This window comes from Pollachius pollachius (genome assembly GCF_949987615.1).
Source record: "Pollachius pollachius genome assembly, chromosome: 2".
NCBI lineage: Eukaryota > Metazoa > Chordata > Actinopteri > Gadiformes > Gadidae > Pollachius > Pollachius pollachius.
The window spans coordinates 25,631,261-25,645,460 of NC_136935.1; the positions used below are offsets into that span (position 1 = coordinate 25,631,261).

Below are 14,200 nucleotides of genomic sequence, written 5' to 3' on the forward strand. Positions count from 1 at the left end.
CTACAACAGACGCCATGGGGCCAGACCCCTACCCCCACTTCAGCCTGGTGGTAACGTCCTCACCAAGCTGGACCACCAGAAATCCTGGACAGCTCCTGCAGTTGTGACCGCTGAGAGTGTCACGCCACGCTCTTACATCATCCAGACGCAGCAGGGGGCAAGACTCAGGCGCAACCGGCGCCACCTGCAGGAGATGCCTGCTCCACAGCCGCCTGGAGGCAAAGTACCTGTCTTACCTATTTGCACGGACAATCCGGACATCAATCGACAGCAGGGGGACTCCAGTGTCAGCATGCATGCTGGTGCTGAAAATCTGTCACAGACCAGGTCTGGACGGATCTCTAAGCCAGTCATCAGACTGGACTTGTGAGTTAACATGTCCTCGCACTCATGGCCTTTGGGGGGGAAGAAGGGAAAAGAGTTCCAGGCGTGGTAACCTTTAAACCACATAAAAGAGTTCCAGGTGGTAAAGCCACATAAAAAGAAAAAGAGTTCCATAGAATGTTATAAACTGATGTGTCTTAATATCAAAAGAGTTCAGTAATGCAAACTGTTATCTTATAGTGAAAAGTAATTTAATAATCGTTTGATAATCTAAAGGTTTATTGAATATAAGTACTACAGAAGACAGACCAAGGGTTGAATGTCGTTTATTGATATTTAATGAAGAATGACATTGTTTACATTTCACAAGATGTTTAATGTGGTCCTGCTTATTGCTACAGAATAGCATTGTTCTTTACAGAATGTTTATCTGTTTACTTTATTGAGGAAAGTAGAACTAAAAAGGGGAGATGTCAGAGTATTAGAGTGTTTACGGTACTCTGCTTTACGGCTGTCGTAACGTAGCTGTTGATGTTTACTCTAGTGGGTGTTACGGCAGTGGGAGGGGGCTTTTCACGTGAGTCTTGACATGTATGCTGTGGACATGAACCCGAGAGCTCCTGGATAAAGTCAGAAGTAACAACTTACCTGTGTCTGGACATTCCGTGTTTTATTACATAGCCTATGTTGCGGGGATGTTGCGGATGAGTTTCACCGAGACCGCCTGCACTCATATCAACAACCAATCACCGTACTGACCGCTTCTAAACTCGTGCACGGGAATCGACGTAAGGGGGCGTCCCTCTTAGTTCACTTTTAGGGATTTATCCTTAGTATGAGTAGGTCTCAGTGCCTTTGTGAATTACTTTTCAGAAAAAACTCCTACGTAAAAACTTTTAGTACGAGGTAGGAGCACTCCTAGCATTAAGAAAATATATAATAAAAAGCTTTCTCCAGTCTCCCCAGCATAACAAACTAACAAAGTGACGTATCAGATCCTGAGCCCCTAGATATCCTCTATGCCTAAAGCTGCTATAGCCTGTTCATATTGGGGCTGGAACCAATAACCGTCGTGAGAACACGTAATATGTTCATCATGAATATTGTTCATCAAATGCTCCCGTAGGTTTAGTTTGCAGTTCAATAATATTGAAAATCATGTCTAGTCAAATAAAAAATTAAGATAAAAAACATAAAAATGTATTATAATTATTTGGGCCCAGGGCCCAGGGCATGTCTTTGGTTATACTGGACGGGTGTTTTTTTGAGTACGCCATAAAAATAATTTGCTGATAACTTCTTGATTCCTGTGTCCACATCCTGTTTAGGATACAACTCAGGGAGGATTGCCTTTATAGACATAAATGGCTTCTTACTCTCTGTTGCCTACCAGGACTACCCGCAAAGGCACTTCAAAATGTCACACTAACGTCAAAACAAGCACACACGCTTAAACACACCCCCATCCCCCAATACACACACACACAGAGTGAATGCTACAAACATCTCAGTAAAACCCAGCAGACACACACAGAGTGAATACTACAGACAACTCAGTGAAACTCAGCTGACACAGAGTCTGGGTTCTCCTGAGCAATGAGAGGACCCTTCCTCAAGCTCAGGAAACACAAAAAGATGTAGATAATACTAGGCGTTTTAGAGAGAGAGGTCACTCCTCCGTTTTGCTACCCCCGCAGTGACCCTCCCCCAGTGTTGAGTCAGCAGAGCCCTGGAGGGAGACACCGACCACGCCCAGGCAGAGGGGCAGAACAGAGAGCCACAGGCTGCTATGTGCTGATTGGCTGGGCTCTGCACACGTCACATCACCTCTCCTCCACTCACACTCTGCATAGACCAGGGTTTCATCCTGGGGTTTCCCTGGTGCTACGGAAGGGTATGTCGTGGTACGTGGGAATTTATTCTTAAATTATACACATTTACAATAATAATACAAATAATAATTTAAAATAAATGTTGTAAAGTAAATATAGTGTCACGGCTTGTTATTTCAAAAATAGTTTAAACCTTAGTGCAGTCCATAATATGTTTGCCATTGTGTTCTTTGTGTATGCTAAATAAACACAATGGGAGTATAAGCAGCGTTGTCGACATCTTTCAACTGTCTCCCCCTGGCCACTGCTGCCTGCAGTACAACTTGTGTATCAAGGAGCGTGGCCACTGCTGCCAGCAGTAATACTTGTGTATCAAGGGGCGTGGCCATGGCTGCTGCAGTAGTACTTGTGTATCAAGGGGCGTGGCCATGACTTCCTGCAGTTATACTTGTGTATCAAGGGGCGTGGCCATTTTTGCTCAGCCACTGGATGTTTCTTTATCTATTTTTACTGTTTGCATATCAGGTGGTCGGCGACAGCTCTTGATGACAATGCAGAGGTTAAAAGTTGGCTACAGATTATCTTTTGCTGCAACGCCCAGTCAGACAGCAAACAGACTCTAAGGCGGGGTTGGAGCCACCTTGAGAATGGCCGGAGGTGCCACATTCCTGTGTTGTCCCGCCGCAGCGGGGCAGGCGCTGGTTGGGTTAGCTGTCTGTCTAGTAGTGTGTGCTTTCTGTCGCCTGGGGAGTCAACCTCCTCTCGTTTCTACAACAACGTTGCTCGAGGCTCTCTGCAGGTTGTCCAGAGGAATGTGTGTGTGCATAACTGCATATGTGTGTGTGGCTGCATGAGTGTGTATTTGCTGTGTGTGCACGTGTGTGTGTCAGTGCATTTTTGTGTGCATGCACGTTGTGTTTTTTTTGTGCTTCAGTCACTTCAGAACAGGAAACACTGTCCAGGAGAAATGCCAAAGGAGGAGAATTGCAGCTAAAGTACCTAAACCGCTAAGTAGCTTAGCTTGGTCTCCAGGTCATGTAGCTAAACCACCAGGTAGCTGAAGTAGGTCGGCAGCTAATGTAGCTAAACTACCAGACAGCTGAGGTAGGTCGGCAGCTAATGTAGCTTAACTACCAGACAGCTGAGGTAGGTCGGCAGCTTATGTAGCTAAACCACCAGGTAGCTGAGGTAGGTCTGTAGCAAAGGTAGATAAACCACCAGTTAGCTGAGGTAAGTCTGCAGCTAATGTAGCTAGCCCACCAGGTAGCTGAGATAGGTCTGCAGCCTATGTAGCTAAACCGCCAAGTATCTTAGCTAGGTCTGCAGCCTATGTAGCTAATCCATCAGGTAGCTGAGGTAGGTCTGCAGATAATGTATCTAAACCACCAGGTAATTGAGGTAGGTCGGCAGCTAATGTATCTTAACCACCAGACAGCTGAGGTAGGTCTTCTCCCTCTGCTCTGATGCTCTGATATAAAGGCTTTCTGAACAGGAGGAAAGCCATTCACATTGTGTTCTGTCAGCAAGGTCCATGAGAGAGGGTACATGCACATGTCCTGCCACCCCATGGGGCAGCCTCGTGGACTCATGACGGGATAAAAAAGGAGTAAATTCACAACAAAGTGTGGCCTCTTTAATTAAAGCTAGCTGATCTCCCAGAGAAACTGGCCAACCCAACCAGTAAAAACATGTCTGCAAAACATCAGAGATATCCACTCTTTGTTCTTCTATCTCTTACGTCGTGTTGGTTCAGGGTCTCTTTATCTCATGCTCATGCTTATTCTTGTGTGAGTTGATGCTCTTATGTACTAAACTGCAGGCTGACCAGACAAACAGACAGTTGGCAGTTGGGAAAGGTGTCAAGTTGTTCTGATTGAGACAGGAACTATCTAGGAAATATATGCATGCTTAAGACACACAACATGTCTGGGGAACACCACGGTTTACACGGGCTGCCATATTGCATTCAGTGTTGAACTCTGTTCTTAAGATGAACATGTAGTTGGTTTTAGTGCAGACAGTGTGTGCATTGCGATGAGCCCGTTTCCATGTGTGGTTTGGAGGACTGGTTTGGTGTGTGTGTGTGTGTTTGTGTGTGTGTTTGCGTGTGCATACTTGTCTTATTACGTGTGCATACTTTCTTATTGCGTTTGCGTGTGCATACTTGTCTTATTGTGATTGTGCGTGTGTGTATGTGTACACCATGGCTTCAGACTCCACTATTGACCGAGATCCAATATTGTCATGATGATATAGGATCTTAGTTCCTGTAGTCAGTGCACAATGTACAGTAAGGCAATACTGATATGACAATATGTGATCGACAACTACTGTCTGGATACATCTTTGGTTCGTAATGAAGAAAATTCAACCAGCTAGAGCTGAGCTGGATTATTGGGATATTTGTTCCTTATCTAGGTATTCAAATGTCCATTCAGGACTTGAGTGCTTCAGGTTTCTTTATGCCTGTGCATGCTTGCGGGACGCGGGTACCCTCCACGCTAATACCTCAGTAGAGGTTAAGGCACCAGACTCAGTCTGAGAACCCTCCACGCCGATGCCTCAGTGGAGGTTAAGGCACCAGTCACAGTCTGAGAACCCTCCATGCCGATGCCTCAGTGGAGGTAAAAGCACCAGTCTCAGTCTGAGAACCCTCCATGCCGATGCCTAAGTGAAGGTAAAAGCAGCCGTCTGGCCAAACAGGGGATGACCAAATTATCTTTTGTGTGTTTTGCATTTTGATATTATAAAAATGTTTCCAATACTTCAGTAGCACTTTGATAACTGCAGGTAGCAATCTTTATCCCTTAATGGCGACCAGTCACCCACAGAAGCGACAGCATGATTTCTGTTTCGCTTAATAGTGTTAGTCATGTCATGCAAGTTCCTCAAAACGGTCTGAGCTGCTTGATCGTCAGAGTAGAGCATGTTGAGGAGGTGGGTAAGCCTTGTAGCAGCATACAACCACTCTACCGGAGAGACCCAAAGACCTCCCTCTCTTCTGCTCACAAAAGTTATCTCCTATGTCGTGTGCGTGCTTAATTAGATTTCCGACCCCCTGAGATCTTTTATTGTTAGATCTGCTGAGCACCGATGGAATATGGATGTGAGCATTAGATGAGGGCAGCTTGCTGACTACTCTCCACAAGGTCCACGGCCCCCATCAAGGGGAGGTGTCACTGAGCTCTGGCTGGCTGGTGGGTTTACTGGACAGATACAGACCCTTGTTCTCCCCAGGCTACGTTAAGACTTATGACCGAGGTAGAGTATGATTTATGTCGGGGTAAACTCAGATTGGCTTGCTCAATACTGTTAATACTGGAGGGGGAGTGGCCAGATTAAAATTCAGACTGCATCACCATCGTTCGTACAGGACGGCTTATTTGGTAGTTTGGTTCTTGACCTGCTCCTTACAAGAACTCCTCACTCAGTGTTTGGCAAGCTACTTGTAACAAGTAGTGAGTTCAGATACCAGCTCCTTCACATCATGTAGCACACTGAGCCGCAGCAGCATGGCAACAGCAGTTTACTATATTAAAGCTATTTTTTTTCCATTTCGAATAAAATAACCAAAAGCAGGTGATAAGAGTGGGGGTATACACTCTCTGCTTTGTTATTTACTTTTTTGCTGGATTGTAACAGTGAGAGCTGAAAAAGTATCTATGTTCATCTATGTGTGTGTGTGTGTGTGTGTGTGTGTGTGAGTAAGTGAGTGAGTGAGTGAGTGAGTGAGTGAGTGAGTGTGTGAGTGAGTGAGTGAGTGAGTGAGACACTGGGAGTTATTCCTCTCTCCATCCCCTGCGCCATGTTCCAGTGAACAAATCTGAGACAGCCCGTGTGAGAGGGCTTTGATGATGTCATACTGGCATCGGTCCCTCATGGCGACTATGAATGTGTTGTGACTGAGCCTTCTCTTACTGAAGACCTCAGCGTTGAGCTTCAAAATGCTAAGAGAAACTGAGCTTTTGTCAACGATACCACAATCCTTGACCAAGGAAAGAGCTTGGCTACTGAGAAGGGAGAAGACTGAGAACGCAACTGCAACACTGCCAGTACGCAAGATAGATTCAGTTCAATTCAACTGGTGAAGCGGCTACTGGTAGCAATGCCGCTGCCCAGTACTTTCACCTGTCCGCTCTGTGACATGGGTTCTTTGGAGGGACCTGGACCTGAATCGTGGTTCGGCCTCACCACGATTTGATCGGTCGTGGGTCCTTCAGCGATGGATCAGGGCCAGGAGGAGACTCCCAGCCCTGCAGGGCCGGCGGTCTCCATCTTTGTACACATCAGATGTAATAAAAGGTTCTGGTGGGTGTGGCAGAGTCCAAAATGTGTCTTTTGAATCCAGGAAAAGGGTTACGATTGTGTCGCTCATGTAGAAAGTCACTAAAATCAGTTTCTGTCTGTATTGCCCTTTTGGTCCATCTGTGCTTTCTGTGTGTGAGATAAAACAATGTATCTAATGGCCAGGGCAGGACGCAGCCGGCAGACATTTCATGAAGACCCTGAGACACAGCCTTCGTTATGTGGAAGGGTTTTATAAACCAGCTTTATTTCTTCATTGGTGAATTAACATTAGCAACGTTTCCATTCATACGCCTGCTGAGGGTTTCATTAGGAGTAGCACAACACATGCGCACACAATCTTACACAAAGCCCCCATCCCCAAGCATTCACACACACACACATAATTGATTGATTGATTTTTATTGATTATTTTAATGACCACACAGCCAGGCTGGTGGAATTTGTTTTCAGTACAGCTCCTTGGTACAGGTTCCAACATTACAATAAACATTAAACATATAACATAGATAGCTGTAGAGGGATGTAAGCTGGTTTGTGTAAAGGAAGAATAGCCAGGGTGAGAGGACACAGCCTTGAGGTGTGCCTATACTGAGGAACAGAGGGGAGGATGAATTATTGTTGATCTTCACCCTCTGTTTCCTGTTCCAAAGGAAGCTGTGAATCCAGTGACAGATGCATGGTTCGATGTTCATGTCCAGTAATTTATCGAACAGTTTGGCCGGGTTTATTGTGTTAAATCCAGAGCTGAAATCCATGAACAGGATGCGGGCATATGTGTTTGCGGACTCCCGGTGGTTCAGAATGTGCTGAATTACTAAGTTGACTATGTCCTCAACTGACCTGTTGGCTCTGTATGCAAATTGGTATGGGTCAATGAGGGGGCTGGTGACAGTTTTCAGGTGATTGAGTATGATGCGCTCAAATGATTTCATGACTGCCGATGTCAAGGCAATGGGTCTGTAGTCATTGAGGCAAATGATGGTCTTGGACTTGGGAACTGGGATGATAATGGACTCTTTGAAGCAGTTTAGTACTGAGCTTTGACATAGGGAGGTGTTGAAGATGTTGGTGGAAACCCCCGCCAGTTCCGCAGCGCAGTGTTGGAGAGCGGAGGGGCTGATGTTTTCCGGGCAGGGGTTTTATTCCTCTTAAGTCCCCTGAAGGTCCTCCTCGTAGATGGTGAAGGGGGGAGGGGGAGACGGTGGAGGAGCCGGTGCCTGCTCAAACCTTCCATTGAAAAAGTTGAGTGAATCAGGAAGCTGATTTTCACTGACTGGTGTGGGGGTGAGTTTCTTTTTGTAGTTTGTCATGTTTTGGAGTTTTTTCCAGATGAAATGTGTGCCCCTAGAAGTGATTTGTTCTTCTAGTTTAGTGGCATATTTGGATTTGGCTCTTCTTATTGCAGATCTCAGTTTGTATTTGGCAACCCTATATAGATCTTTGTTTCCTGCCAGATGTGCCGAATTTTTCTCCTTTCTTATGCAATGTTCTTAAACATCATTATTATTGTAATAGACGTATGACGTCACTGCATCGCAACGTTGTGGAGGTCATCGCAGCATGGAAAACATCCCAGTCTGTGCACACAAAACAACCCCGAAGTTTCTTGATGGCTTTAGGGGACCAGCACCGGACAAGTTTTGGTGGTGTCTTGGAGGATTAAACTTTTTGCCTGTACTGTGGAATTAGCAGCAGCATTGTGTAGTCAGACCTGCCCAGCGGAGCCCTCGGGAATGCCCGGTAAGCCTCTTTGATGGTAGTATAGCAGTGGTCCAGTGTGTTGGTCCCTCTGCTGGGGCAAGTTACCTGCTGATGGTAGCCAGGGAGCTCAGACAGATTGGTCTGATTAAAGTCTCCAAGGATGATGACTGCTGTGTCCGGGTGTGAATTTTCCACTGAGGAGACGTAGTTGGCCAACTCGGCTATTGTGGTGTTGGCGTTAGCTTCAGGTGGAATGTAAACACAGATGATAATTATTGATGCAAACTCCCGTGGGAGGAATGGTGGTCTGCATTTGACAGTGAGGTACTCCAGGTGCGGGGAGAACAATTGGGTGAGTTCTGTAGAATTTGTACACCAGCGTTAATTGATCATTATGCAAACAACACCGCCTTTTGCCTTGCACGATAGTTTGGATGATCTATCGGCACAATTTAATGTGAAACCTGGAAGTCTTACCGCTTGGTCAGGTACTGATTGATCCAGCCAGGTCTCTGTCAGGCAGATGGCAGAGCATTCGCTGTAGTCTTTGGTAGTTTGAATCATAATTTGGAGTTCATCCATTTTGTGCTGGAGGGATCTTACGTTTGACAGCAGAAGGGCAGGGAGCGGTGGCCGGTAAGGGCGTCCTCTGAACCTGGCAAAGGTGCCAGAGAGGTGGCCCTTTTTGGCCGGCAGCCATGGTGTTGAGTGGCTTGAGATGTTTAAGTCCTGTAATTTCTCCTACAGCAATGATGTAGATGGGCCAAGATCACTGTGAGAGATGGATCTGAGGTTTAAGAGCTCAGGTCGGGTGTACTGGATTGAGCACGACACTTTGCAAACAAGTAACGCAGACAATAAAATAACTGACAGGAACACTGCTTGTACTGTGGCAAGCCTCACGGCTGCCATCTTGAAATCCATAATCACAAACACAAACATGCACAAACACACAAGGCAGTGTTCCCGAGCATAGGAGGTGGCTCAGAGCGGTCAGTGTGTGGAGGCCTACCTGTGACCTGCAGTCTGTCCCCACTGACTTCACACTTGAGGAACAGACGGCCGCGTCTCTCGGTAAAGTCCATCCCACAAAGGCTGGGAACGTTCATCACACACTGGTTATGGACGTTCATGTCACAGGCTGCATGGGACAAAGAGACAGCGTTAGAGAGACAGACACCGTTAGAGGGACAGACACGTTAGAGAGAAAGACACCATCAGAGAGAGAGACACCGTCAGAGCGACAGAGAGCGTTAGAGAGACAGACATCGTTGGAGAGACAGACCGACAGAGAGACAGTCACTGTTAACCCATTTGTGCCGGCTGCTGCGCAGCGCAACTTTGTATCTAGTAGATACAATGTTGCGCCGCGCAGCAGCCGGCACAAATGGGTTAAAGCAACAGACACCGTTAGAGAGACAGACACGTTAGAGAGAAAGACACCGTCAGAAGGAGAGACACCGTCAGAGAGACAGACAGCATTAGAGAGACAGACAGCATTAGAGACAGACCGATAGAGAGACAGACACCGTTAGAGAAAGTGACACCATTAGAGAGAGACACACAGTTAGAGGGAAAGACACAGTTAAAAGGAAAGAGAGACACCGTTAGAGGGACAGAGAGACAGACATTGTTAGAGGGAGAGAGACAGATCGTTAGAGGGAGGAGAACAGGAACCATTAAAGGGAGAAAGAGAAAGATTGTTAGAGGGAGGAGAGACATAAATCATTAGAGGGAGAGAGAGACTGTTTGTTAGAGGGAGAGAGAGAAAGATCGTTAGAGGGAGGAGAGACACTGTTTGAAGTAGAGATAAACAAAGATAGGTCGATAGAAAAACAGCGATAACAAGAAATGAAGACAGATAGCAAGAGATAGAGATAGAGTAAAAAAGAGAGAGAATGGGAAAGATAAAGATATCTGAAGGAAGCAGGGACACAACAATTGTTATCTTTTTAGAAATGGACCAAATGTCACTCCATTATCATGTTGAATGTTGATTATTACACTTTGGCCGTTAGTATCAGATAAGATGATGCAGTCAAGGCTCTCTTGTAGAAAATGTCCAGGGTCCATTGTGTGACCTTTAGCTGAATCACCTTGCCTGGGAAACGCTAGGAAAGGAGCTTTTATGAGATGAAAACTGATTCAACCCCACAGGATCACTATCAGTAGGCTTTACTATCAGTAAAGCCCTGTTTCTATACATTCAGCTAAACCTGGTGATGAGAAACCCCTTTCAAGTTTTATTAGAACACACATAGGTGCAAACAGTGTAGCCCCCAGTAACATTCAAATAAAAATCTATTTTATCTGAGCCTCCCTTCACCTCATCACAGCTAATGAATATATAACTCTTAACTGATGATGCTCCAAACATATCATGAGCGTTATGCAGCAGGAGCTGTACTTAACACTCTAGCAAATTGAAAGGGATACATTTTTTTATTAAGTATGGTTCAAGAATAGAACCCACTGACGGCAAACCGGAAGGACAGGTCTCTGCCAGGTGGTCCGGTTTGTGTGGTTTAAGATCGATCAAACCCAGAGCTTAATAAGCACAGGTCTAAAGCAACATAGAAATCTGCTAAACATAATTGGAATCAATTGCTTGGTGGATATACTCCTAAAAGTAGAATGGACCTGATATATTAAATAAGTCTATAGTTATGACAGAAGAGCAGTCATCACAGCTGCAAGGCTGCTTTATGAATCCATAGAAACTCCTGTGCTCATTAATGACACAAACTGGACCCCCTACCCGACTCCCCCACTTCTCCTTCGAGACCAGGGTTGAGTTCCACTTTGGGCCATTTGCTTTGACTACTTTGCTTCCATGTGCTATCCATGTAGAAATGAGGCTCTGCCAGTCTTTAGTCTGGAAAAAGAACGTCTCCAAAGGCTGGGAGCACACTGGTGGTGAAGTGTTTCCCAGTCCCATGGAAAAGCTGAGCAGGGCTCATTAAAAGCAACACTGAGGCTCTTGAGAAGCAGAGGGGTGAGAAGGTGTCCTGCTGGCGGTGCAAAGCAGACCCTCCTCACGCTTGATTAGGGCTGTTCAAGAAGCACTATTCTTCATTTCTTTGTTTAACTGTCTAAGTTGATTGGTTGATTGGATCTTATTACTAATTTCCTCGTATCTCTTATTATTACTTACTTTATTGTATTTTAATATTATTATTATTTATTATTGTGATCTATGCTGCTACTTATTTCTACTTATTTCTTACATATTTTGACTTATGTTATTTACTTTATCTTGTATTGTTGGTGCTAGGTGGCTATTGAGGAACCAAGCCTAAAGCCGAAAACACACCGGCGGCGAACCGCGTACCTCAAAACAACCGCCCCCATTATTTCCTACGTACAACCTCACACTGACGGCGGCTAGACGTGCACCAGCGCTTGTCGATGCACCGCCCCGCGATACTTCACGCCACTGTCATATTGCATAGCGTCGCTGCCCCTGAAAAGCACTTTTTTAAAGCTGTGCATTCCAGCTTGATACAAGGTCCTGTACATGTGGAGATTGTGGATGCAGTAGATGAATAATTCTACAATGCAAAAATAATGAGCAATGACAGTAAATAAAGGGACTAAACCGTAAACAAATTGCCCGACAGTACATAAAGTGACTATGAATTAAAGTGACCATTGTGAGCACAAACAGGATCATGGGCAGCAGGCCCATATGTGTAGTCAGAAAAAAACTGGTGTAACGTTATGGTAGCCTACCAACTATGTTGGTGATCTGCTGCTTTCAAAACATAATCTCAACGGCGCTGCAGCGCAACGTTTCCTATTGGTGCTAGGGTCGGCACTTGACGCGCATTGTGCACCGAGGCGCTACAGGGCCTGTGTATTTTGGGCTTAAGCCTCTTGTGTATTTGTGTGTATTTGTACAATAAGATGTAATAAAACAGAGGCTACTTGCATTTGAATCATGAACCCAAGCCTATTTGGTTGGCATTCAGTGACTCCCTCTCTAGGTTAGACACATGGCATGGCATACTAAACCTCTGATTAGCTTTTCTGGTCACCTGGTCACCTGCTGATTAAGCCTTGATGCGGCACACCTGTCTTCCGTCTGATGAACCTGAACTAAAGGGCCCCCATTCCCACCCCATAAGGAACAGAAACTAAACTGAAGGGCCTTCAGGGGGGGCCCAGCAGCCCCAGAATGAACAGAACCTGAATTGAAGGGTCTTCAGGGGGCCCCAGCAGCCCAAGAATCAGAGACGCCTGGATTGCCAGGGCTACGGTTGTCCTCAGACTCCAGAACTTACTGTCACATTTCATGCCCTGGTGGATGAGGCCGTAGAGTAGGGAGCCACAGTGGTCGCAGAAGGTTGGGCTCCCGTAGGTGTGGATCTTAAACTTGTGCTTGGTCCGGGGGTCCTGCAGAACACAGGACACAACAGTGGATGAACGATCATGTTTCAGCGTCAAAGGAACTATCGTGTTGCATGTTGCAATGCAACGATCACAAGAGCAGACGATGCAGAAAGTTTGAAGAGTTGAATAGAAACATGGGTCTGATGACGTTAGCTCAGGAGGTACCACAGGTTGCAGCTCTATCAGACAGAGTAATTCCAGTAGTGGAGCTATGGGCGGTGGTCCATTGGTCCCTGTTTTGTCGGACCGGGTCAAACCATGCAACGCTGAGATGCGTTTCCATTAGCAGTTAAAAATAGCAGTCATTTTAGGTAGACTTGTAAATCAAAATAGCTGGTTGAAATATGACAGGAAAGTCTTATTGGTTTATAAGTCTTCATAAGGCAATATTTCTTATTGTTAGATAGCTGATATTGATATTCAATGCGTTTTATATTATCATTGTCAAATGTGGAAACAAGACTAATCTGAAATGCATTGCTTCTCGATTGTCGAGTTTAAGAATTAGACTCGACAATCGACTCTCGATTGCCTCTCGATTGTCGAGTTTGAGAATTAGAGATGAGATAAGTAAGCAAAAGAGGGAGAAAATTCAACAAACTGAATTCAACATCATGGATATCATTGAAGATCCACCACAATAACATAGAGGTGGTTCAAATTTAGAAATACCTTGGTGTATTGCTTGATGACTCCCTCACCTTCAAACCCCATATTGACAATCTTAAATTGGGTTTCTTCTTGCAAATTAAATTTTGTTTCTATTTTAAGGAGAAAACGCAGCTCGTCATTACAACTTTTTTTTTAATCCATTTTTAGATTATGGGAACCTGATGTATATGAACACCTCAGCTCAATATCTAAGTAAGATTGACTGAGGTTTATAAGGTTTATTAAACTGTGGAGCCCTGACCCATCATTGTGAATTGTATTTTCGAGTGGGGTGGCCTTCTTTGTCCACCAGGAGGCGGGGACACTGGTACACTTTTATTTACAAGGCCATGTTTGGGCTACTGCCCTCCTACATCTGTAATCTAATCAAACGGAAAAGTGTTGATTCTTACAGTTTGCGTTGAAATGATCAGATGTTGCTGTCTGTTCCATTTGCCCACACAGAACACGGAAAATGCTGCAAAAAGACTGGAAAATACCTGAACTGATTTCTTTGAATACTTTTGAATCCACGCTGTGAGCACTTGAGACGACCTCCTTTACTTGTAACTTTTTTTCATTTTAATTGCTGTTTGTATGTTGTAACTGTGTAACTCATGCTGTCTTTTTTGATGCCTCTTGGCCAGGACTGCCTTGAAAAATAGCTTTTTAAGCTCAATGGGACTTTCCTGGTTAAATAAAGGTAAGAAAAGTCCTATAATATCCTATAAACAAATCTATAGATTTTGAAAGCAGGCTATGATATAAAGCTGAATATTCTCTTAAATATTGTGTTGTTGTGTCATCGAATCAAGATTGGTTGAAACGCAAATCCCAGCAGAGCCGAGTCGAAGCCACCCAGCCAGGCCAGTATAGGATGATTGAAACAGGCCGCGTAGCTTCAAATCAGAATGAGTTGTCCCAGCAGAGGGCAGACCATCACTGCCATCACAATCAGTTGGTTGTAAATGGAGACTGAACAGAGATTGACT

At 45.0% G+C, this 14,200-nt stretch overlaps 1 protein-coding gene across 2 annotated transcripts in view; it reads right to left on the reverse strand.

Annotated features, from left to right (window-relative positions):
* The window catches only part of LOC307091786 (protein kinase C alpha type-like), a 194,801-nt gene that overhangs the window by 82,088 nt on the left and 98,513 nt on the right, over positions 1-14,200 (reverse strand). For both annotated transcript variants that reach the window (XM_079758587.1, XM_079758588.1), the window contains 2 exons: positions 12,449-12,560; positions 9,178-9,306 (listed from right to left, as the gene is read on the reverse strand). In XM_079758587.1, coding sequence (XP_079614713.1) covers positions 9,178-9,306; positions 12,449-12,560 — 241 coding nt within the window. The remainder of the gene's footprint in view (positions 1-9,177; positions 9,307-12,448; positions 12,561-14,200) is intronic.